Consider the following 22,649-nt stretch of genomic DNA (forward strand, 5'->3'; position numbering starts at 1 on the left):
ATCAGAGATCGCACACTGGTGAGAAGCCGTATTCCTGTCCTGAGTGCGGAAAATGTTTTTCACAGAAGTCCTATCTTTCCACACATCAGACATCGCATACTGGTGAGAAGCCGTATTCCTGTCCTGAGTGCGGTAAATGTTTTATACAGATGTCCAGTCTTTACAAACATCAGAGATCTCACACGGGCGAGAAACTGTATTCCTGTCCTGAGTGAGGGAATTGTTCCTCACTGAAGTCCTGTCTTCCTGTACATCAGGGTCCCACACAACCCTGGAGGTGTATTAGTGCCTTGAGTGTGGGAAATGTCTTCTATATGAATGTTGGTGGACATGTGGGGAAGAAGCACACCCTGATATACACCTCAGATATACTCCATGGCTGATCTTCATCATGTGAGAAACACTTCATAAGGAGATCAGAGATCACCAAAGACATGGATGAAGTGTTGTCCCGTGTTGGCCATTGATAGCAGTAGAAAAATAAAAATGGAGTCCTTACCTTTCATTGGCTGAGTACATTTTGTGTGGGAAGATTTCACAAACACTTACAGATCTGGTTGTTATAAATGTGTTGATGACATGTGACCCGCATTCCCCCAGTCATGGTGAATTGGGATTTCCTATAATGTTAAGTTCCATCTAGTGGCCATAATGTGCTTTCCTGACAGATGTCCATGGCAGGATACATTTGGGTAGCCCTGCCCTCGTTCCTCCCCCATAAGACCCCACCCCCATAAATGTTCAGTTACAAGAAAAAAACAAGCACTCTAGGTTTAAGCTGATAAGGGGTTGGTAACTATATGCTAAAACTTGGACCAGAAATATTGCTCAAATGCAAGTGATAGGGGACAAGGACAATCTGTGGACTGAATACAAAGGGATAATAAGTCCAACAGGTGTAAAACAGACAAAGTCCAGTTGCTGCTGTAAGGGCTGCTCAATAAAACACAGGGAAGTCGGTGCTGTGGGATAATGCAAGAGAAAACAAACAGAGCGCCTCTAAGTGCAGCATTTATTGAAGGGTATCAAATACATAATAATAGCAACTCACATGGTAAAGGAGTGTGACAAGCTATGGAAAATCCAGTGGTAAGTCTAATGTAGATCCAGGGGTCCCGGAGAGTGGAAACGCCAAGAGCCAGTCTGAAGGGCGGAACGACACTGTGCAGGGAATCGTCCATCTTCCGGATACGGCTGGGCACCAAGGACCAAGCTGGAACGCAGCGTACGCTGCATGACGTCACAGGAGGCAATGGATTACACGACGCGTTTCAGAGCTCGCGCACGGCTCTCATCAGGCATGGAGCGCTCTTTTGTCAAGTGTAGGATAGCTGGAGAGTCTAAAAGCAAGTCTTATATATGGAAAAGGAAGCGGAAACAAGTGGGAGGGGGAGCAGAATAAGGGCCTGGATAAGACTATAAACAACGGAAATCAGTGCTGGATACCGTTAGCCCTGTTGGAATAGAACATAGCATACATATATATGTATACATATTTAAAAATAAAATGACAGTATATGACATCAAGAAACACAGTATAACACCATCTAGAAAAATCTAGGTCTAGAAAATATGGTGGGATAATTATGACTCAAGGATCAATGTGTCAGTAAGGGCCACATATTAAAAAATATATTAAAAAGTATATTGAGAAATGCATTAAAAAATGTATGATGATGGACCCACATTTGAAGAATGGAATATGACCAAAATTCTATATATAATTAATGAATGAGCAATGAATATACATACAGTGCCTTGTGAAAGTATTCGGCCCCCTTGAACTTTGCGACCTTTTGCCACATTTCAGGCTTCAAACATAAAGATATAAAACTGTAATTTTTTGTGAAGAATCAACAACAAGTGGGACACAATCATGAAGTGGAACGAAATTTATTGGATATTTCAAACTTTGTTAACAAATAAAAAACTGAAAAATTGGGCGTGCAAAATTATTCAGCCCCTTTACTTTCAGTGCAGCAAACTCTCTCCAGAAGTTCAGTGAGGATCTCTGAATGATCCAATGTTGACCTAAATGACTAATGATGATAAATAGAATCCACCTGTGTGTAATCAAGTCTCCGTATAAATGCACCTGCACTGTGATAGTCTCAGAGGTCCGTTTAAAGCGCAGAGAGCATCATGAAGAACAAGGAACACACCAGGCAGGTCCGAGATACTGTTGTTGAGAAGTTTAAAGCCGGATTTGGATACAAAAAGATTTCCCAAGCTTTAAACATCCCAAGGAGCACTGTGCAAGCGATAATATTGAAATAGGAGTATCAGACCACTGCAAATCTAGGAAGACCTGGCCGTCCCTCTAAACCAGGGATCCTCAAATTACGGCCCTCCAGCTGTTGCGGAACTACACATCCCATGAGGCATTGTAAAACTCTGACATTCACAGACATGACTAGGCATGATGGGAATTGTAGTTCCTCAACAACTGGAGGGCCATAGTTTGAAGACCCCTGCTCTAAACTTTCAGCTCATACAAGGAGAAGACTGATCAGAGATGCAGCCAAGAGGCCCATGATCACTCTGGATGAACTGCAGAGATCTACAGCTGAGGTGGGAGACTCTGTCCATAGGACAACAATCAGTCGTTTACTGCACAAATCTGGCCTTTATGGAAGAGTGGCAAGAAGAAAGCCATTTCTTAAAGATATCCATAAAAAGTGTTGTTTAAAGTTTGCCACAAGCCACCTGGGAGACACACGAAACATGTGGAAGAAGGTGCTCTAGTCCGATGAAACCAAAATCGAACTTTTTGGTAACAATGCAAAACGTTATTTTTGGCGTAAAAGCAACACAGCTCATCACCCTGAACACACCATCCCCACTGTCAAACATGGTGGTGGCAGCCTCATGGTTTGGGCCTGCTTTTCTTCAGTAGGGACAGGGAAGATGGATGGAGCCAAATACAGGACCATTCTGGAAGAAAAGCTGATGGAGTCTGCAAAAGACCTGAGACTGGGACGGAGATTTGTCTTCCAACAAGACAATGATCCAAAACATAAAGCAAAATCTACAATGGAATGATTCACAAATAAACATATCCAGGTGTTAGAATGGCCAAGTCAAAGTCCAGACCTTAATCCAATCGAGAATCTGTGGAAAGAACTGAAAACTGCTGTTCACAAACGCTCTCCATCCAACCTCACTGAGCTTGAGCTGTTTTGCAAGGAGGAATGGGAAAAAATTTCAGTCTCTTGATGTGCAAAACTGATAGAGACATACCCCAAGCGACTTACAGCTGTAATCGCAGCAAAAGGTGGCGCTACAAAGTATTAACTTAAGGGGGCTGAATAATTTTGCACGCCCAATTTTTCAGTTTTTTATTTGTTAAAAAAGTTTGAAATATCCAATACATTTAGTTCCACTTCACCCCGGTAATGCTCCTCTGCTGCTTCTTTCAGAAATGTAATAGAAGACATTTCTGAAAGAAGCAGCAGAGGAGCATTACCGGGGGGAAAGTTTTTCACCTTCACGGGACAACAGGAAGCTACAACTGGGGGAACATCCATTAGATACACAGTCGTTGGTGAAAGGATATCCAGTGGTTATTTATATCCATGCCATAATCGGATCTGGTAAGAGTATATACTCTTGACTGTTCACGAGGTGGGCAGAGCTGGTCTATCCTTATCACTGCAATTATATTAGTTTGGAGATTTCATTGCACCTTATTTTCACCCGTCTGGTAAGGGGAACACCTGCACCTTTTAAAACAAGCACCTTTTTGCCGTTGTATTTACTTGCTGAAGTGGGATCCTTCATACAAGCACCGATGTGATTTGTTGCACTTTAGGACTTTATAAAGGAGGAGGGAAGAGTGCCACTTGAGTGCAAGATTATGATTTATTATGACATAAATACTTACATTAAAGTAAGGATAAAAGCGTCCGTCAGGTCCTACGATGGTGAGAGGGGTCCACACAATCCGGGGTGCCTCAGGTGCAGAGCACCAGACCAGCTGGCTGTGTGCGTCGGGGAGATCAGAAAAATGCGGCTGTGGAGGGAACCGGAAGGCGTCTGACGTCAGCGGCAGGAAACTGGCAAGATGGCTGAGGGAGCTTCAAGACGCGTTTCGGAGTCTGCACGAGGGCCCGGGCAGGGCATGTGCACTCCTTCTTCAGTTGAAGTGAATAACATAGGGAGAGAGAGTGTCTTTTATATGCAAATGCTGGGGCGTGTCCTGGACAATTAAACAGGGCAACAAGTATTTAAAAGGGCAACACTGTGGGCTGATTAATACAGACAAAAAAACTAGAGAGGTTGATACATACAGCCAATACACATTGGTGGGATCAATTTTTTCTCAAAAAATACATATCAAGCAAAATCTCACCACGAGGTCTCAGAGTCCTCACCACATGTTCATTTTTGGACCCCACTCACCAAAGATTGGAAGAATATAGCAGAATTCTGCACAGCCAAGTTTCTGGGTATACTCACCTCACAGAGGCTCATCAAATATGATGAAACCGTCCACCATATTCAAATCCTAACTCAAGAAATCATCTCTAAAGAACAACACGTTCCCTATTCCTGGCTTGACATCCTCAAAAAGAATACTAAAAAGAAAGAGGACCTTCTCATCTCTACCAAATTAGGCAAATTTAAGCAAGATCTGGACGATTACCAGAAAAACAAAACCTTTTCTTGGAAACAAAATAAACCATTACCACCCCTGCTAGGGCACCATAACAACCTCCCTCAGAGTCACCATGACAAATCCCATCGTCCACCACCACCCAATACCACAGCATCCATTCCTCCACTCCTACGCCCCATCCCTCGGCCACCACCCCACCGACCTATCATGAAACCCGGGGGGCCTGCCGAGGTCTTGCACTTAGGCACTACCCAGCACTTCTCCACTTCCCTTTTCCCCACTCTGTTTTTTCTTTGTTGTGTGTCACGTTTGTCCCTTTTGGTTGAGCACTTTTGCACGACTTTGATGGCGTAGGTCCTCGGGCCTGCCCTGTAAGTCTTGGGAGGGGGTGGATATGGCCTTTTGGCTTAGTTCGCCCTCTCCCATGGGGTCTCCCTTCGGGGGAGCCCCACCTAGTACTCGGGGTGGGCTGTTTCGGCAGTCCCCCTGAAGAATGGGGTCTGCCCGGCTTCGGCTGGGTGGACCAAAGTGAGTACCTCAGTCCCTGTCAGGAGCTTCGCGCCCCGGGGGATCAGGGTCAGGGCCCTTCCTCTTCAGAGGAGGGCCATGTGTACGCCTTGTGCACTTTTTGTGTGTCCACGTTTGCGTGTGTGCACTTTTTTATGCACCGGGTGTAAGTCTTTTGAGTGTGTTTCACACACCACGGGCTTTAAAAAAAAAAAATGAAACCCTATCAGAACAACACCAACCATATCAACAATAACAAAAAAAGTAATACTGACCCTTGTCCTCCTCCCAAATCAAAAGTTTATCACAACAAAAAGAATGACACTACATTACCCATACGTGAATCATCATCTTCACCCACCACCTCATTGCCCATAGTGGCATCAACATCTGGCCTACAAGGTCTCCCTACTCCTATTATCCCCTCTATTCCGCTACAGTCTGGAACCAATACACCTATCCCCACATCTGCTCGCCCACCCATACTGATTGGGGATGTCCTACCGGGAGACATACCCACCTCATCCAATGGTCCACCGATTTCTTTTTTGGGCCAAGGCCCCTTCCGCAAAACACGCCAAAAAAGAAAGTTCATAGACGAGGGTGCAGAGGTGGATGTAGAACCAAGCCCTTCCAACACTAAACTCCGGAAACTGTGAAGATTTTCAATTTATCATCTTCCCCTCTTTCCCCGCAGGATACCTCCCTTCTTAGTAAAGGTCTTAGTTTTGCACCTACCACTGTTCCCAATTCCTTCTTGCTCTTTAAAGACCTCCACAAATTTATACGCAAGCTCACACTGACCAGACATTTCAACATCCAATCAAAGAAAAAAATCCTGGAACCTTTTCCCACTGAACATGCTGGCACTAATGCCCTCTCTCCTGATCACACCAATCTCTTGTGCAGTCTGCTAAGCACATATGATGATGCAACCCATACGGACATTATCCCTAGTGACTTAGACCCTGAACTATACCTGTACACACAACATCCCTCTACCTCCCCTCCGGTCCAACACACCAGCCTACACCCTAAGTCTACCTTTTACCCAACCTGCTCTAAAGGCCCCTATATTGAAGCCTTTTATAGAGTGGTCTTTTCAGATCTACAAATATTATGCAAACAGTCCCCTCTCCAGCGCCCCTCCCATAATTTGAGTCATGGCGAGTGACTTGCCCTCAAAAAATTCACCAACAACCCAGACATCATAATCAAACCTGCAGATAAGGGTGGAGGTATTGTAATTCAGAACAAAGCCCATTATGTGGCTGAAGCCTACAGACTTCTTTCTGACACCAACACATATCAAAAATTAACAAAAGACCCACTATCACAATTCTAAATAGAGGCTGAACAGCTCATTGCCACAGCCCATCAACTGCAAGTCATTGAATCGAAAGAAGTCTCCTTCCTGAAAAAAGACTATTACAAAACCCCTTACTTCTACCATCTACCAAAAGTCCACAAAAACCTCCAGCATCCTCCTGGTAAGCCCATAGTGGCATCTATGGACAGCATCACGAGATGTCTTCTTACAGCCTCTAGCACAATCCCTTCCTTCATATATACGAGACTCCACCCACCTTTTGGAATTATTATCCCCATACTCCTGGGACAAGAATTACCTTTGGCTCTCTTTGGACGTCAATTCTATGTACACGTCCATACCACACCCAGTTGGTCTAAGAGCCCTGCAACACTTTTTAGCCCTTGACAACTTTATCAATATTAACCAAGCCACCTTCATCCTAGACGCCACCTCCTTCTGCTTAACCTATAATTACTTTGTGTTCCTTCATACGCCAATTTGACTATGGGTTTCTGGGAAACCTTACATATCTGGCATAACAACCCCTACACACAAAATCTCATCTTTTATGGTCACTACATAGACAACATAATCATCATTTGGGACGGCCCATCCTCCACCATTAATGATTTTGTTTCACACTGTAACAACAACTCTCTTGGCCTATCTTTCACCCATGTCTGGCTCCACGAACATCTGGCCTTCCTAGACCTTGAACTAGGCCATGACGGTCCCACCATCTTTTCCCGGAACTACAGTAAACCCACAGCAGGGAACTCATATTTACACTTTACAAGCTGTCATCATCCCCGATGGGTTAACAACATACCCAAAGGCCAGTTCTGTCGCCTCAGACAAACTTGCACGAGAGACTCAGACTACATCTCCCAAAGTAACCACCTCACAACCAAATTCATAGAAAAAGGCTATCCCAAATCACTTATTGAACAGGCGTATAACACCTACCTACCTGGTAAACCTCCCAAAAAGGAACAGGATCCCACCAACACCACCATCTGCTTCATTACCCGGTTCCATGGCCAATACAAAAGCATGGAAAAGATTTTTTCCAGACATTGGAATATTTTGAAACAAGACCCCCTCCTCTCCTCTAGTATCCGCGAAAACCCTTGCATCACATACCTCCGAGCTCTGTCCCTAAAAAACAAAATTGCTCCTAGTCAACTTAAGCCCCCCAAGTCCAACCCTCTCTGCCTCATACCCCTCATAGGCATGTTTCAGTGTAAAAAACCTCGCTGTAAAATGTGCGAATTTGTCCAGCATGGACAAAAGTCCTTTACACAAAAAGGGAAAACTTACCGGTTCGACAATTTCCACAACTGCTCCACCGACCACGTAATTTACTGTCTCACCTGCCAATGCCATCTTTTGCATGTAGGGCGAACCATTTGCCCCTTGAGACAACGCTTCTGTCGACATAGACGTTTTATAGAGACAGGAAGCAATAAGCATAGTGTGTCCCGCCATTTTATAGAATTTCATCAATGTTCCACCTCGGGCCTACGGGTCTGGGTGTTAGAATCTATACCCAATATCCTACCTGCAGCTGAACGTTTCACATTGCTTTGTGAACGGGAAACATTTTGGATTTACACTTTAGATTCCCTTAGCCCTAATGGGTTGAATGAAGAATTAGATGTCCATACCATTATATAACAGCCTTATTTATCCCTTGTATACTTCTCCTCTAATGTTACCATTTATCATTTCAGGTTTCCCCTCTCTTTTTCATTGTTAGTCATTCAAATTTCTCCCATTCATTTGTAAGTATTTTGTCCCCCCCTCCTCCTTCCACACCCCAGCCCCCCCTCCCCCCATCTCTTTCTCCCCCTTCCCCCCCACACCCCTCTCTTCCCCCTGTGCCCCCACCTCCACCGACCTTACTTAACACAACCCCCCCCAAACCACCCCACCTCAAATATCCAATATAATATATATCCAATTTGTTTAATAATCATTTATTTAATAGTTAATTATTTTTTTCTTCTTTTTTTTTATTTTTTTTATTATTTTTGTTGTTACATATAGTTACATAGTAGGTGAGGTTGAATAAAGACAATAGTCCATCCAGTTCAACCTGTGTAGGTTTGTGTGGCTGTAATCATCTAACATATCCCTTAATGTCCTGATCCTTGAGATGTAAGTCTAAGAGTCTTTTGAAAGTCACCATACTACCCGCAGAAACCACCTCTTGTGGTAGACAATTCCACAATCTTGTAGCCTTAACAGTAAAGAACCCTCCTCGTTGCCTGAGGTTAAAACGCTTCTCCTCTAATCGCATTGTATGTCCTCGAGTCCTCATGCAATTCCTTCGAATGAACAGTTTTTTTTCTAAGCTGAGATCCCCATTACGATATTTATAAATTGCTATCATGTCCCCTCTCAGACGTCTCTTCTCCAGGGAAAATAAATCGAGCGATTGCAGCCGCTCTTCATAGTTAAGGTCCTCCAACCCCCTAATCAGTTTAGTTGCCCTTCTCTGGACTCTCTCCAGCTCCAACACATCCCTCCTGAGGACTGGCGACCAGAACTGGACAGAATACTCCAGATGCGGTCGGACCAGAGTTTTATAAAGTGGAAGGATTATAGTCTTATCTCTGGAATACATCCCTTTCTTTATGCATGCTAATATTCTGTTGGCTTTGGAAACTGCCGCTTGACATTGCATGCTGTTGCCTAATCTATCATCAACCAAGACTCCCAGATCCTTCTCCATTTTTGATTCCCCCAAGGGTTCCCCTCCCAACGTGTATTGTGTTTTTATGTTTTTAGTCCCCAAGTGCAAAACCTTACACTTCTCCACGTTAAACCTCATTTGCCATGTCGTTGCCCACTCCGTTATTTTGTCCAGGTCATTCTGTAGGATATCTGCTTCATGCTGTGCAGTTATTGCCCTGGCCAATTTTGTGTCATCTGCAAAAACTGATATCGAACTCCTGATCCCGTCCTCAATGCTGTTTATGAATAAATTGAACAAGGTTGGTCCCAGGACTGAGCCCTGGGGCACCCCGCTTACTACCTCAGACCAGTCTGAGTATGCGCTGTTTATTTCCACCCTTTGGACACGGCCTTTTAGCCAGTTCTGTATCCAAGAGCAAACCCTGCTGTCGATACCTGCAGACCTTATTTTATAAATTAAGCGCTTGTGGGGAACTGTATCAAATGCCTTAGCGAAATCCAAGTACACCACATCCACTGGTCTGCCCCTATCTAGCTCACAGCTCACCTCCTCGTAGAATGCTAAGAGATTGGTTTGACAAGAACGCCCATTTGTAAACCCATATTGGTTACTGCTGATGATGTTGTTGTCTTTAGCATATTCTACGATATAGTCCCTTATCATCCCCTCCAAAAGTTTACATATTATTGATGTCAAACTGACAGGCCTATAATTTCCCGGGATATGCCTCTGGCCCTTTTTGAATATCGGAATCACGTTAGCCTTCCTCCAATCCCCTGGTACATCTCCTGTCCTAATACTGTCAGCAAAGATCAGGAACAGTGGTCTAGATATAACCTTACTGAGTTCCTTGAGAACTCTCGGTAGTACGCCATCCGGACCTGGTGATTTGTTTGTGTTAAGTTTATCCAGTCTTTCCCTGATTTCACCCTCTGTTAGCCATAGTGGCAAGTCCTGTGTATTACTACTAACCATACCGTCATGGTCAGTGTACCCCTCCTTTTCCTGCGTAAAGACTGACGAGAAAAAAGCATTCAGCACGGTGAGGAGCATTCTTCCCACTTTCCCATGTTCTTTCTGTTATGGTTAGGATGTGTTTATATCCACCATGACCAGTACTGTATACCCTCGAACATGTTGTACTGTACTATACATTAATTTTGTATATGGTCGCACTAGTTTAATTCATATATTTACCATGGTGTGTCTAGTCACATATTTCCATGCATTGTTGCCATATCTGCCTATTGTCCTTTTCTAAGTGACCCCTTATTACCTCTATTTCCTCACAACATTCCCAGTGTCTGTTTTAATCAGCCCACAGTGTTGCCCTTTTAAATACTTGTTGCCCTGTTTAATTGTCCGGGACACGCCCCCAGCATTTGCATATAAAAGACACTCTCTTTGTGTGCAAATGCTGGGGGCATGTTATTCACTTCAACTGAAAAAAGGAGTGCACATGCCCTGCCCGGGCCCTCGTGCAGACTCCGAAACGCGTCTTGGAGCTCCCTCAGCCATCTTGCCAGTTTCCTGCCGCTGACGTCAGACGCCTTCAGGTTCCCTCATCAGCCACATCTTTCTGATTTCCCCGATCGCCCGGACGCACACAGCCAGCTGGTCTGGCGCTCTGTACCTGAGGCACCCCGGATTGTGTGGACCCCTCTCACCATCGTGGAACCGTTTTGGACCTGACAGACGCTTTTATCCTTACTTTAATGTAAGTTACTACGTATTTATGTCATAATAAATCATAATCTTGCACTCAAGTGGCGCTCTTCCCTCCTCCTTTATCCGTTTAGAGTTGACTTCACTCTGTTTGAATGAGCTGACCCTGAGCTGCGGACCACCCTTGGATTGCCTCTAAGAACTGTCAGAAATTTGCACATGGACTCTTAATCCCCCCTGTGCGAACTGTTTTTGCCCCACCTGTGTACATCAACACTTTTATCTGCCATTGTTTCAGCTTATATCTATATGAACTCTTTGACCTTTGACCTTTGAGCACCTAAACCAGTCTCTTTAGGACTTTATGAACTTTTTATGGATTGTTTATGTTTAAGATTCCATTGATCTATTTGTTTATTTATTTAAGTTAGTGGTTTTTACACCTACTGTATGCACTGGTTTAAATTTAGCGCACTTCATATTTATTAATGTTTTATAGAGTAATGGTCGAAGTTACATTGTGACCCTGTCTTATCTGTCCTAAAATGCTGGACTGTATAAAAGGTCCATGCTTTACTCAAAATGGTGGGCATATCCCCGAAGAGGTCCTCAGGGACTGAATTCCATAGTTATGAGGTTCCACAGTGATGAACTACAATCCTGGACCTGTATAGCACCCTGTGGCTAACTCAACACATTGCACCAAGTTCCATAGTGAGCACCTCATGCTTGATCCGGTCTGGGTTCTGGGTCAGGTAGCCCACACTGTGTCTTAGGTAGGTGTGTCTTAGATAGAGCTAGAACCAGAAACCGACATTGGTGGTAAAGCATGGACTTTATATACAGTCCAGCATTTTGGACAGATAACCCAGGGTATCCCTGTACCTCTGACCATTACTCTATTATTCTTTAGGATAGAATCAATATTTTTCATTCCAACTTCCATTGCATTGGAAGAGAGGCGAGGGTTAAGGTAAGTTCACATGCTGCAACTGCAGACAGATATATCCCCGAAGAACAAGACCAACACATGAAGCTACCACCAGAAGATGCTGCAACCCCTCCAAGGACACACCTAATCATCATGATTGAGTATACCCCTGAAGTACACAGCATCCTCCAATGACTACTCCATGTATATAGCTAAGCTCATGAAGGCCACATCAACCAAATAGGTGACTCATTATGCTGGAAAATCTCTTCCTCTTTACAAGTGTCTAATCTGATATCATGCAGTGCAGGTAGAAGTGTTCTGGTTGGGGTTTGAACTGAGCAACCCAGTGCTGCAAGGTGATGACCACTAAGACATTCTGCTGCTCTGTCCTTCTGTTCAATTTGCACCACTCTTCTAGCATGAGCTTCTATCTTAAACATCATAGGGAAAAAAGGCAATGCACTCCTTCGGAAGTGCTAAAAATACTTGCATTGCAGGTAACTGCAGGAAGGGAGGTAAAAAAAACTGCTTATAGACATCCTCATCTTCCTTTTAGGAATTGTTTGAAGAGGGTTAAATTGGTCAGTTGACTGATCCTACAAGGAAAAAGCTTGACATTGTCAGAGTTGAGACTCCTTGCACAGGGAGAGTTGTAACGGACTCCTTTACAGTGTCTTGTCTACCAGTGGCAACCTGTTGGTAGGGGTCATCTTCCTCCCTGGATGCCTGAACAAAGCAGGAAATTTATACCGGGTTTTGCCTGTCAAGCACCAAAGGCCCAGTCTACGGTGTGCATAATACATGCAGATCTGGAGAGGCTTAATAGAAAGTGTCCATTAGTCAGCTTCCCATACACCAGCTTTATGAGGCCTGCAGAAGGGCTGACAATCCAGGAACAGTATCAGTAAGAAAGACGCTGCCCCCTCCAGCTATAACCTGCATAGAGCAGCCACAGCATAGAGGGATTAGGCTGCAGTGGCACAAGGACCTGTCGCAGTAAGAAATAAATCCATGATAAACAGACATGGTGCATAGGAGAACTCCATATTGTGTGGGAAAAAGAAATATATTACCTATATAACTGCTACTCAAGCTATGTAGTAATTTAGAAAAAAAAAAATATTGCAATTCAAACTACGGGTGCTAAAGTCTCCTAAGCTGTCAAAAAAGACAGTGTAACAGTTGTTTGATTGCTAGGTGAGAAAAACCCGTAAGGAGTTCATTACTGCTAAAGGAATACTGACACTGCAGCTTCTCACATGAGAGCACCATCCCAGCAGGTGAATAATCAAACAGACCCTGCCATACAGATGTAGAGCCCTCCTAGGTAGGTGCTAGAATGAGTGGATAGTTTTTGGTTTCTCTGCCTAACAGGGACACAGCTCATGCTGTCTTGATAATTCATACTGATCCAATAGCCATGGAGTATATTGGACAGTGGGTGGAAACCTGGCAGATGAGAGCATGGATGTCTGTACCAATGTTGTTGAAGTATTTTCTAATTTGTGTATGTTGTCTAGTATAAGATGTTATTAAACGGACGATTTCTGTTTTTGGTTGTTTCAGACCTCGGAACATAACTTCCTCTCTTTTGTGCTTATAAGCCCTATTATAAGCTTTTCGCAGTGTAGTCCACGAATAGCCTCTAATAAGCAATCTCATTCGAAGGGAGTCCGCCTCCCGTTTAAAATATTTGTCATTTGAACAGATTCGATACAATCTAAGATACTGGGAGTAGGGTATACTATGTACCGGGGTGTTTGGATGAAAGCTATTGGCATGTAAAACCGTGTTGCCGGCTGTCGGTTTTCTATAAAGTGTAGTTTTTATCCCACCTTCTTCTTGTATAAGAATTTGTATGTCTAAGATCACACTACTACACATATACAGTATCTCACAAAAGTAAGTACACCCTCACATTTTTTTAAATATTTTATTCTATCTTTTCATGTGACAACACTGAAGAAATGACACTTTGCTACAATGTAAAGTAGTGAGTGTACAGCTTGTATAACAGTGTAAATTTGCTGTCCCCTCAAAATAACTCAACACACAGCCATTAATGTCTAAACTGCAGGCAACAAAAGTGAATACGCCCCTAAGTTAAAGTGTCCAAAGTGTAAATATTTTGTGTGGCCACCATTATTTTCCCCTCTTGGGCATGGAGTTCATTAGAGCTTCACAGGTTGCCACAGGAGTCCTCTTCCACTCCTCCATGATGACGTCACAGAGCTGGTGCATGTTAGAGACCTTGCACTCCTCCACCTTCCGTTTGAGGATGCCCCACAGATGCCCAATAGGGTTTAGGTGTGGAGACATGCCTGCCCAGTTTATCACCTTCATCCTCAGCTTCTCTAGCAAGGCAGTGGTCATCTTGGAGGTGTGTTTGGGGTCGTTATCATGTTGGAATACTGCTCTATGGCCCAGTCTCCGAAGGGAGGGGATCATACTCTGCTTCAGTATGTCACAGTACATGTTGGCATTCATGGTTCCCTCAAAAAACTGTAGCTCCCCAGTGCCGGCAGCACTAATGCAGCACCAGACCATGACACTCCCACCACCATGCTTGACTGTAGGTAAGACACACTTATCTTTGTACTCCTCACCTGGTTGCCGCCACACTCTTGACACCATCTGAACCAAATACGTTTATCTTGGTCTCATCAGACCACAGGACACGGTTCCAGTAATCCATGTCCTTAGTTGTTTTCAGCAAACTGTTTGCGCACTTTCTTGTGCATCATCTTTAGAAGAGGTTTCCTTCTGGGATGACAGCCATGCAGACCAATTTGATGCAGTGTGCGGTGTATGGTCTGAGCACTGACAGGCTGACCCCCCACCCCTTCAAACTCTGCAGAAATGCTTGGCAGCACTCATACGTCTATTTTCCAAAGACAACCTCTGGATATGATGCTTAGCACGTGCAATAAACTTCTTTGGTCGATCAACACGAGGCCTGTTCTGAGTGGAACCTGTCCTGTTAAACCGCTGTATGGTCCGGTCCGGGCCATCGTGCTGCAGCTCAGTTTCAGGGTCTTGGCAATCTTCTTATAGCCTAGGCCATCTTTATGTAAATCAACAATTATTTTCTTCAAATCCTCAGAGAGTTCTTTGCCATGAGGTGCCATGTGGAACTTTCAGTGACCAGTATGAGAGAGTGAGAGCAATAACACCAAATTTATCACACCTGCTCCCCATTCACACCTGAGACCTTGTAACACTAACGAGTCACATGACACCGGGGAGAGAAAATAGCTAATTGGGCCTAATTTGGACATTTTCACTTAGGGGTGTACTCACTTTTGTTGGCAGCGGTTTAGACATTAATGGCTGTGTGTTGAGTTATTTTGAGGGGACAGCAAATTTACACTGTTATACAAGCTGTACACTCACTACTTTACATTGTAGCAAAGTGTCATTTCTTCAGTGTTGTCACATGAAAAGATAGAATAAATTATTTACAGAAATGTGAGGGGTGTACTTACTTTTGTGAGATACTGTATATTTTATCTTGTACCTAGGATCATCAGGACAGATACCTATATATGCACAACACATTTTGGATGGATTTTTCTCCCCTGTGTCTGCCTCATGTCGGGTTAATTTGTTGGGGGTTGGAAGGAAGGCCGTGTGCTAGTAAGTCATGTTTGTATTTATTAAGCTGTACATAAATACAGATTATGTCCTAGGTTTATGAAACACTAATATCAAGTCTGAAAATTTTAAGAGAAAACTGTCTGTACATCTTCATAGTCCTGAAGAAGCCTTGTGTGAAACGCGTTGACCAGTGAACAGAGGAAGATAGAGGAATATGATCCGAAGCAAACACAGTGACGTGCCTCCATCCCTAATGGTTAATGCAAACAGAAAACAGAGGTCGTGGGACTTTAACTGAGGTAGGTTAGCAACTAAGATATACAAAAATAGAATCTGAACGTAGTCATTTATTATACATACAGTAATTGATACAAATGTTGACATCAGTAACAAATATTATGCAGACATGTATACAAAAAAAAGCTGAGACAAAAAAATCCATATAGTAAGGAGATTGTTATAATAGTAATAAGATATATTCAGTAATAAAGTACATGGTCGTCACTAAATGTTACATCTAAGTGAAGAGAGGAAATATCTATACCTACACGAACCTTATGATATATACCAACTTATCCTTATATATGTATGATGTACATGAGTGAAATTAGTAGGAGACATTGATCTCCTGTGTACGAGCTGAGCTCAGTTTGGGGTCAGTTTCCTCATTTTATTGAGATCTGGTTTTAGATAAATAAATAAATGTTATTTTAGGATAAATCCATGTAGTTGTTATCTGTCTCATGCTGTGCCCTTAAAGTCCACACATATGACAGTGGTTCCTTGTGAACATCTGTAGGTTCCCATTTCTCTGGACAGATAGGATGTTGGCACTCTCAAGATAGCTCTGGTTTTTCTTCTCCTATCCAAGTTCTCCAAATAAAACATAAAAACACATCCCCTAGGTCATTGGAGACAACGAGCGGAAGAGTGTGCACCTGGCTGTGTGAAAATACCCTGTATCTGGCTGTGGAGTAATCAGTGAGAGGCCCGGGCAAACCAATATCCAAGCGGCTCCTGCGGGGGTACCGCTACACAGAAGGCAAACCTTGCTTCAACAAACAGAAGACAAAGGTAGGCAACTGCACCAAACTTTGGTAAGAGGCTGCAATGCACATCGATCACCCAGAGAGCAGAGTCTTCTCCATAGGTTTTCCTTTTGGTTACTCCCTAGCAGCCCGCATGGCGTTTGCTCCCTTCTGCTGACCTCAAGCCAAACATACTCACATGTCCCGGACCTCTTCCACAGGGCAATCGATGCATCCGCAGGGCGACCCGGATCCCAGAGGCAGGAACACAACTGCTATATCTGGGTTGGGCATGATTAGGAGAAAATTGTGTGTGTGTGTTTATATTACTTTTTGACATTTTTCTGGTGAATAGGTACAGGTACTATGTTCCCGATACTCATTCACAATGGGGGGAGGGCGGGTTCTGGGGGCCCCCTTGGTAAAAGGGGCTTTCAGATGATGACAAGCTCCCTGCCGGCAGACCCCCACAAACAAAGGCCATGGTTGTGGGGAAGAGGCCCCTTTCCCCATCAACATGGGGACAAGGTGCTTTGGGGTGAGGTGCAGGGGCAGAGCTTTCCCAAAGCACCCACCCCCCCATGTTGAGGACGAGTGGCCTTGTATGGTTAAGGAGGGGCGGGCCTCGCTCGCCCCTCCCACTTTCCTGACCTGCCAGGCTGTAAGATGGGATAAAGGGTCTGGTATGGATTTTAGGGGAGAACCCACGCTGTTTTTTTTTTTTTTTAATTTTGATCCCCGAAGGACCTGGTATGGACTTTGGGGGGGGGAGCACGCCGTTTTTTTCTATTGCTGGGCAATGACGGCATTCTATTCTTTACATTCATCTGTAAGTGGGGAAGCGGTTGACAGCTGATGAGTCATGGTTGGTAAGGATGTGGGCGGCCGGCTTCCCGGCTTGCTGCTTAACAACCAGCTATTTCTTCACGCAGAATTTGCATCGGTCGATCGTATTTTGACTGATCTGAATTCGAATCGTTCTGAAAAGTTGCAATTCGTTAGAAAATGAATAAACAAAACAAATTTTAACAGATTTCAACAAAATTCATTACAATTTCATATGGAGATTTGGATACATCGGAATCTAGGAATAACCAAAAATTTGTCGGAATTACACGTGTCTAACACTTAATGGCCACCCGCTAACAGCTGGGCTCCCAGCCAATGCAAATGGCCTCCGATGGCAGGGCCCACTCTCCAGGCATGGATCCTCTACATATGTGTGACATAACACTACCCCGCTGATATGACTTCTGGATACCAAAGGAAGCTCCTGACATCCCGCACAGCTGCCCAGCACCAGACCCGCCCACCAATACGTCCAATCGGACAACACTTCATCCATGTCTTTGGTGATCTCTGATCTCTTTATGAAGGGTTTCTTACATAATGAAGATCAGCCATGGAGTATATCTGCGGTGTATAACAGATGTGCTTCTTCCCCACATGTCCACCAACATTCATATAGAAGACATTTCCCGCACTCAAGGCACTAATACACCTCCAGGGTTGTGTGAGACCCCTGAAGTACAGGAAGACAGGACTTCAGTGAGGAACAATTCCCTCACTCAGGACAGGAATATGGCTTCTCCCCCGTGTGCGATCTCTGATGTGTGGAAAGATCAGACTTCACTGAAAAACATTTCTAGCACTCAGGACAGGAATACGGCTTCTCACCAGTATGCGATCTCTGATGTCTGGAAAGATTGGACTTATCTGAAAAACATTTCTCACACTCAGGACAGGAATACGGCTTCTCACCAGTGCCAGTGTGCGATCTCTGATGTCTGGAAAGATTGGACTTATCTGAAAAACATTTCCCGCACTCAGGACAGAAATACGGCTTCTCACCAGTGTGTGATCTCTGATGTGTGGAAAGAGCGGACTTGCATGAAAAAGATTTTCCACACTCAGGACAGGAATACGGCTTCTCACCAGTGCCAGTGTGCGATCTCTGATGCATCGAAAGAGTGGATTTCCGTGAATAACATTTTCCACATTCAGGGCAGGAATATGGCTTTCCGACTGTGTGAGATCTCTGATGTCGAGAAAGTTGGTACTTTACTGAAAAACATTTCCTGCACTCAGGGCAGGAATACGGCTTCTCGACTGTGTGAGATATCTGATGTATGTAAAGTTTGTACTTTACTGAAAAACATTTCCCGCACTCAGGGCAGGAATACGGCTTCTCACCTGTGTGCAATCTCTGATGTATGGAAAGACTGGACTTCACTGAAAAACATTTCCCACACTCAGGACAGGAATACGGCTTCTCACCAGTGTGCGATCTCTGATGCTTGGAAAGATCAGACTTCACTGAAAAACATTTCCCGCACTCAGGACAGGAATACGGCTTCTCACCAGTGTGCGATCTCTGATGCTTGGAAAGATCAGACTTCACTGAAAAACATTTCCCGCACTCAGGACAGGAATACGGCTTCTCACCAGTGTGCGATCTCTGATGTCTGGAAAGATTGGACTTATCTGAAAAACATTTCTCACACTCAGGACAGGAATACGGCTTCTCACCAGTGCCAGTGTGCGATCTCTGATGTCTGGAAAGATTGGACTTATCTGAAAAACATTTCCCGCACTCAGGACAGAAATACGGCTTCTCACCAGTGTGTGATCTCTGATGTGTGGAAAGAGCGGACTTGCATGAAAAAGATTTTCCACACTCAGGACAGGAATACGGCTTCTCACCAGTGCCAGTGTGCGATCTCTGATGCATCGAAAGAGTGGATTTCCGTGAATAACATTTTCCACATTCAGGGCAGGAATATGGCTTTCCGACTGTGTGAGATCTCTGATGTCGAGAAAGTTGGTACTTTACTGAAAAACATTTCCTGCACTCAGGGCAGGAATACGGCTTCTCGACTGTGTGAGATATCTGATGTATGGAAAGACTGGACTTCACTGAAAAACATTTCCCACACTCAGGACAGGAATACGGCTTCTCACCAGTGTGCGATCTCTGATGCTTGGAAAGATCAGACTTCACTGAAAAACATTTCCCACACTCAGGACAGGAATACGGCTTCTCACCAGTGTGCAATCTCTGATGCATGGAAAGAGTGGATTTCTGTGAAAAACATTTCCCACACTCAGGGCAGGAATACGGCTTCTCGACTGTGTGAGATCTCTGATGTCGAAAAAGTTGGTACTTTACTGAAAAACATTTCCTGCACTCAGGGCAGGAATACGACTTCTCCCCCGTGTGAGATCTCTGATGTCTGGAAAGATGGGACTTCTGTGCAAAACATTTCCCACACTCAGGACAGGAATACGGCTTCTCACCAGTGTGAGATCTCTGATGCTTGGAAAGAGTGGACTTCCCTGAAAACCCTTTCCCACAATCAGGACAGGAATACGGCTTCTCACCAGTGTGCGACCTTGTGGTAGCCGGGTTTTTTCCTGGACTATACTGTGTGATGTCCTCATCTTCTACTTTACAGTCTGGAGACAATGTGAGACAATCCTCTGAGGTTTTCCTCATCTCCCGTCCATCTACTAAAATAGAAATACAAAGATTATTACTAGACATCAGCAGATTGGTTCCCCTAAACCAGGACTCCGCCCACATGAGACAGCTTTCCCTCGAGGATCTTACAATCCCCCCCCCCCCCCCAAGGTAACTAGCAAATGGGTCCTCTGATCTCCTACCAGTTCATTTCTTTATTCATGGACCTTAGTCAGAGAGTGAGGAAACATCGAGAACTGTCTTTTATAGGAGTGACAGTGATGATGGGATTATAGGACGAGTGTCCCATCCCCCTCTATCACTCATTGCCATCTTCCTAACACAAGAAGTCCCGCACTTCCTTATTTAGTCCATGATTTAGTCATGAATAACAGTGGGGCTGAGCCCCACCAGAGGTCAGTGAGTGAGGATGGGGGGAGAACAACCAAGATGAAGACTGGCCTGTTCCTGAAGACCACTATCATTGGGTTACTGACTCCTCCCTCATTATCACTTTCTGTTTAAGGTTCCAAAGTTGGAGGATGTTATCACATTATTTTCACCATGTAAAAGTCTGTCCTCCAATCAAATCATCAGATATAGGGCCTGACTATGAAGGAGTGAGGACGCATGGTGCTTGAGCTCCATACCCGCCGCCTCTATCTCACAGCAACCCGGGATCCCCCGGCTCTCAGCACTCACCCAGTGATGTCCCAATGCCGCCGGACTGCCTCGCAACCTCCGTGGCCCGATCGCTCCAAGCAGGGGCGCCTTCCATCCTTTTTTCTGGAGACCCGCGGCAGGGAAGCCTGGACATCCAAGATGGCCCCGGCCTCTCCACACCATGAGGCAAGCCCATCGTGGAGTACTGATCCAGGACTCTCCCCGCAGCGATCCATGAGTACACCGATCGCCTCCACGTCCCCCCCTCCCCAGAGTCCGGCGAGGGGGGCTCTGATGTTGCTGATATTCTGGGGGGTGGAGATTTTTAGGAAACACATTTGGGCCTTGCCTACTAAAGCTGATTTAGACAGGTTCATTAACAGGGTGGAAACTGGACCAGGACAGGAAGATTGAGGCCCTATTATGTCAGCTTGATGACTTTAAGAATCGCAGCATAAACGGTATAAGCGCCGAAGGACATCATTCCCACCCTGGTTGATGTCTTCCGGGCCATCCTGGAACTCCCTGCCACTGCCCCTATAGAAATTGACAGGGCTCATAGGGCCTTGCAACCTCCATCACAAGATGTGGACAACCCACGTGATATAATTTGCAAGCTCCACAAGTTCACTCTCAAGGACAGCATCATGCGTAAAATGCGGAATAAACCCTTTTTTGAATTTGATGGTGCCCGCTTATATTTCTACCAAGATTTGTCACGCCTCACGCTGATGCAGCGCAGGGCCCTGCGCCCCCTCCTGGAATCCCTCCATGCTGCTGATCTCACCTACCGCTGGGGTTTCCCTTTTTATCTTCAGGCTTCTAGGAATGGGGTCTCCACTACCCTCCGCACCAAGGATGATCTCCCTGAGTTCCTGTCTACCCTGGACCTGGACCCTGTGGACTTCCCCGACTGGAGAACTTTCTCTGACCTCTCAGCGATGACTCTTCCTCAGCCCTGGCAGTCAGTCTCTCGCTAACAAACGCAAGCGGAATCGCCCGCGCTCTTCGGGCGCACTGGCATCAGCAGCCCGGGCTGAAGATCCCTGACCGATGGAACTGTTGGCCCTCTGCACTTTTTCCTCAGCTCCTCCGCTGTGACTGAAGCTCTTTACCCCTGCTGATCTCCCCCCTAGCCCCCCTGTTATGACCCCTGTTTTTGGTGCCTTAGACTGATGCTGGAGGGGACTGGTTGGGACTTTTGGTCTGATTGGCCTAGACCCCTTCTAGGGTCCCGGGGTTTGGATGCACTTTCTCCTTGGGCTGGGCTGGCGGGTGTGGGTGGGTGTCCTCCCTTGTTCCCCTCCCCTATTTTTGGAAGCCGTGTCTCCCCCCTCTCCGTGGTTGGCCCACGATACCCCCCAGTAGGCCCTACCTTTACGGGTTATTTAGTCCCCTTTGTTGGACGATGGCTCCTGCCCCCCCCCCTTGGGCTTACACCCTTGGCCAAAACCTTAGGTATTTTTTCACCTAAAGGTGAGCAATGTTTGCCACTTACTGTGGCTTATGTATATTTTCTGTGTCATGCACTTTTGTTTCCATGTCTTAACATCTTTTTGCTTTTGTTCTTTCCCTTTCTCTCCCTGACTCCTGTCGTGCCTGCCAGTCTGGATGCTTCCGTCAATCAGCCCCCACTGGTCTACTGATGGCGTTATTTAAGGTAATATCTTATAATGTCCGTGGTCTGTGCTCTCCTCATAAACGTAACCGCTTGTGGTGGGAGCTGAAAAAGCTCAAAGCACAGGTGGTTCTCCTGCAGGAGACCCACTTTACCCCTCAGTCTCTTCCGAAGCTCCCCACTCACCTGTTCACTCAGTTGTTCCACAGTCCATCCCCGATTAGTAAATCTAGGGGCATGGCCATTGCTATCCACAGAGCCTGTCCTTTTCAGCCTACTGATCACTTGACGGACCAACATGGCTGCTATGTGTTCCTGAAAGGCACGATCATGGGTATGTATACGTTCGCCTCTATTTATGCACCTTGCACAGGTCAGCTTACTTTTATAGATGCGATACTTGAGCGCCTGGCTTCCTTCAGGGAAGGCTCCCTGATCGTTGGCGGTGACTTCAGTGTCTGTTTTGATCCTCTCCTTGATACCCCTCATGGTCGCTCCTCCCACTCATTCCCCTTTCTAAAGCGCTACCGTAAAACTCTCCAGTCC

General features: G+C 45.2%; 4 protein-coding genes across 4 annotated transcripts in view; 2 read left to right on the top strand and 2 right to left on the bottom strand.

The window, feature by feature from the left end:
- Nucleotides 1–22,649, top strand: part of LOC309550684 (uncharacterized protein) — a 1,024,308-nt gene that overhangs the window by 618,519 nt on the left and 383,140 nt on the right. The window lies entirely within an intron of this gene.
- Nucleotides 1–22,649, bottom strand: part of LOC309550736 (uncharacterized protein) — an 851,482-nt gene that overhangs the window by 301,627 nt on the left and 527,206 nt on the right. The window lies entirely within an intron of this gene.
- Nucleotides 1–22,649, top strand: part of LOC309550715 (uncharacterized protein) — a 523,380-nt gene that overhangs the window by 283,589 nt on the left and 217,142 nt on the right. The window lies entirely within an intron of this gene.
- Nucleotides 829–20,721, bottom strand: LOC309549879 (uncharacterized protein; the record flags this gene model as incomplete). Its single annotated transcript, XM_082250373.1, has 4 exons — nucleotides 829–962; nucleotides 18,097–19,155; nucleotides 19,324–19,754; nucleotides 20,525–20,721. The coding sequence occupies 4 exons, from the start codon at nucleotides 20,719–20,721 to the stop codon at nucleotides 829–831; spliced, it is 1,821 nt and encodes a 606-aa protein (XP_082106499.1).

Source organism: Pelophylax lessonae (genome assembly GCF_965119305.1).
Source record: "Pelophylax lessonae genome assembly, chromosome: 3".
NCBI lineage: Eukaryota > Metazoa > Chordata > Amphibia > Anura > Ranidae > Pelophylax > Pelophylax lessonae.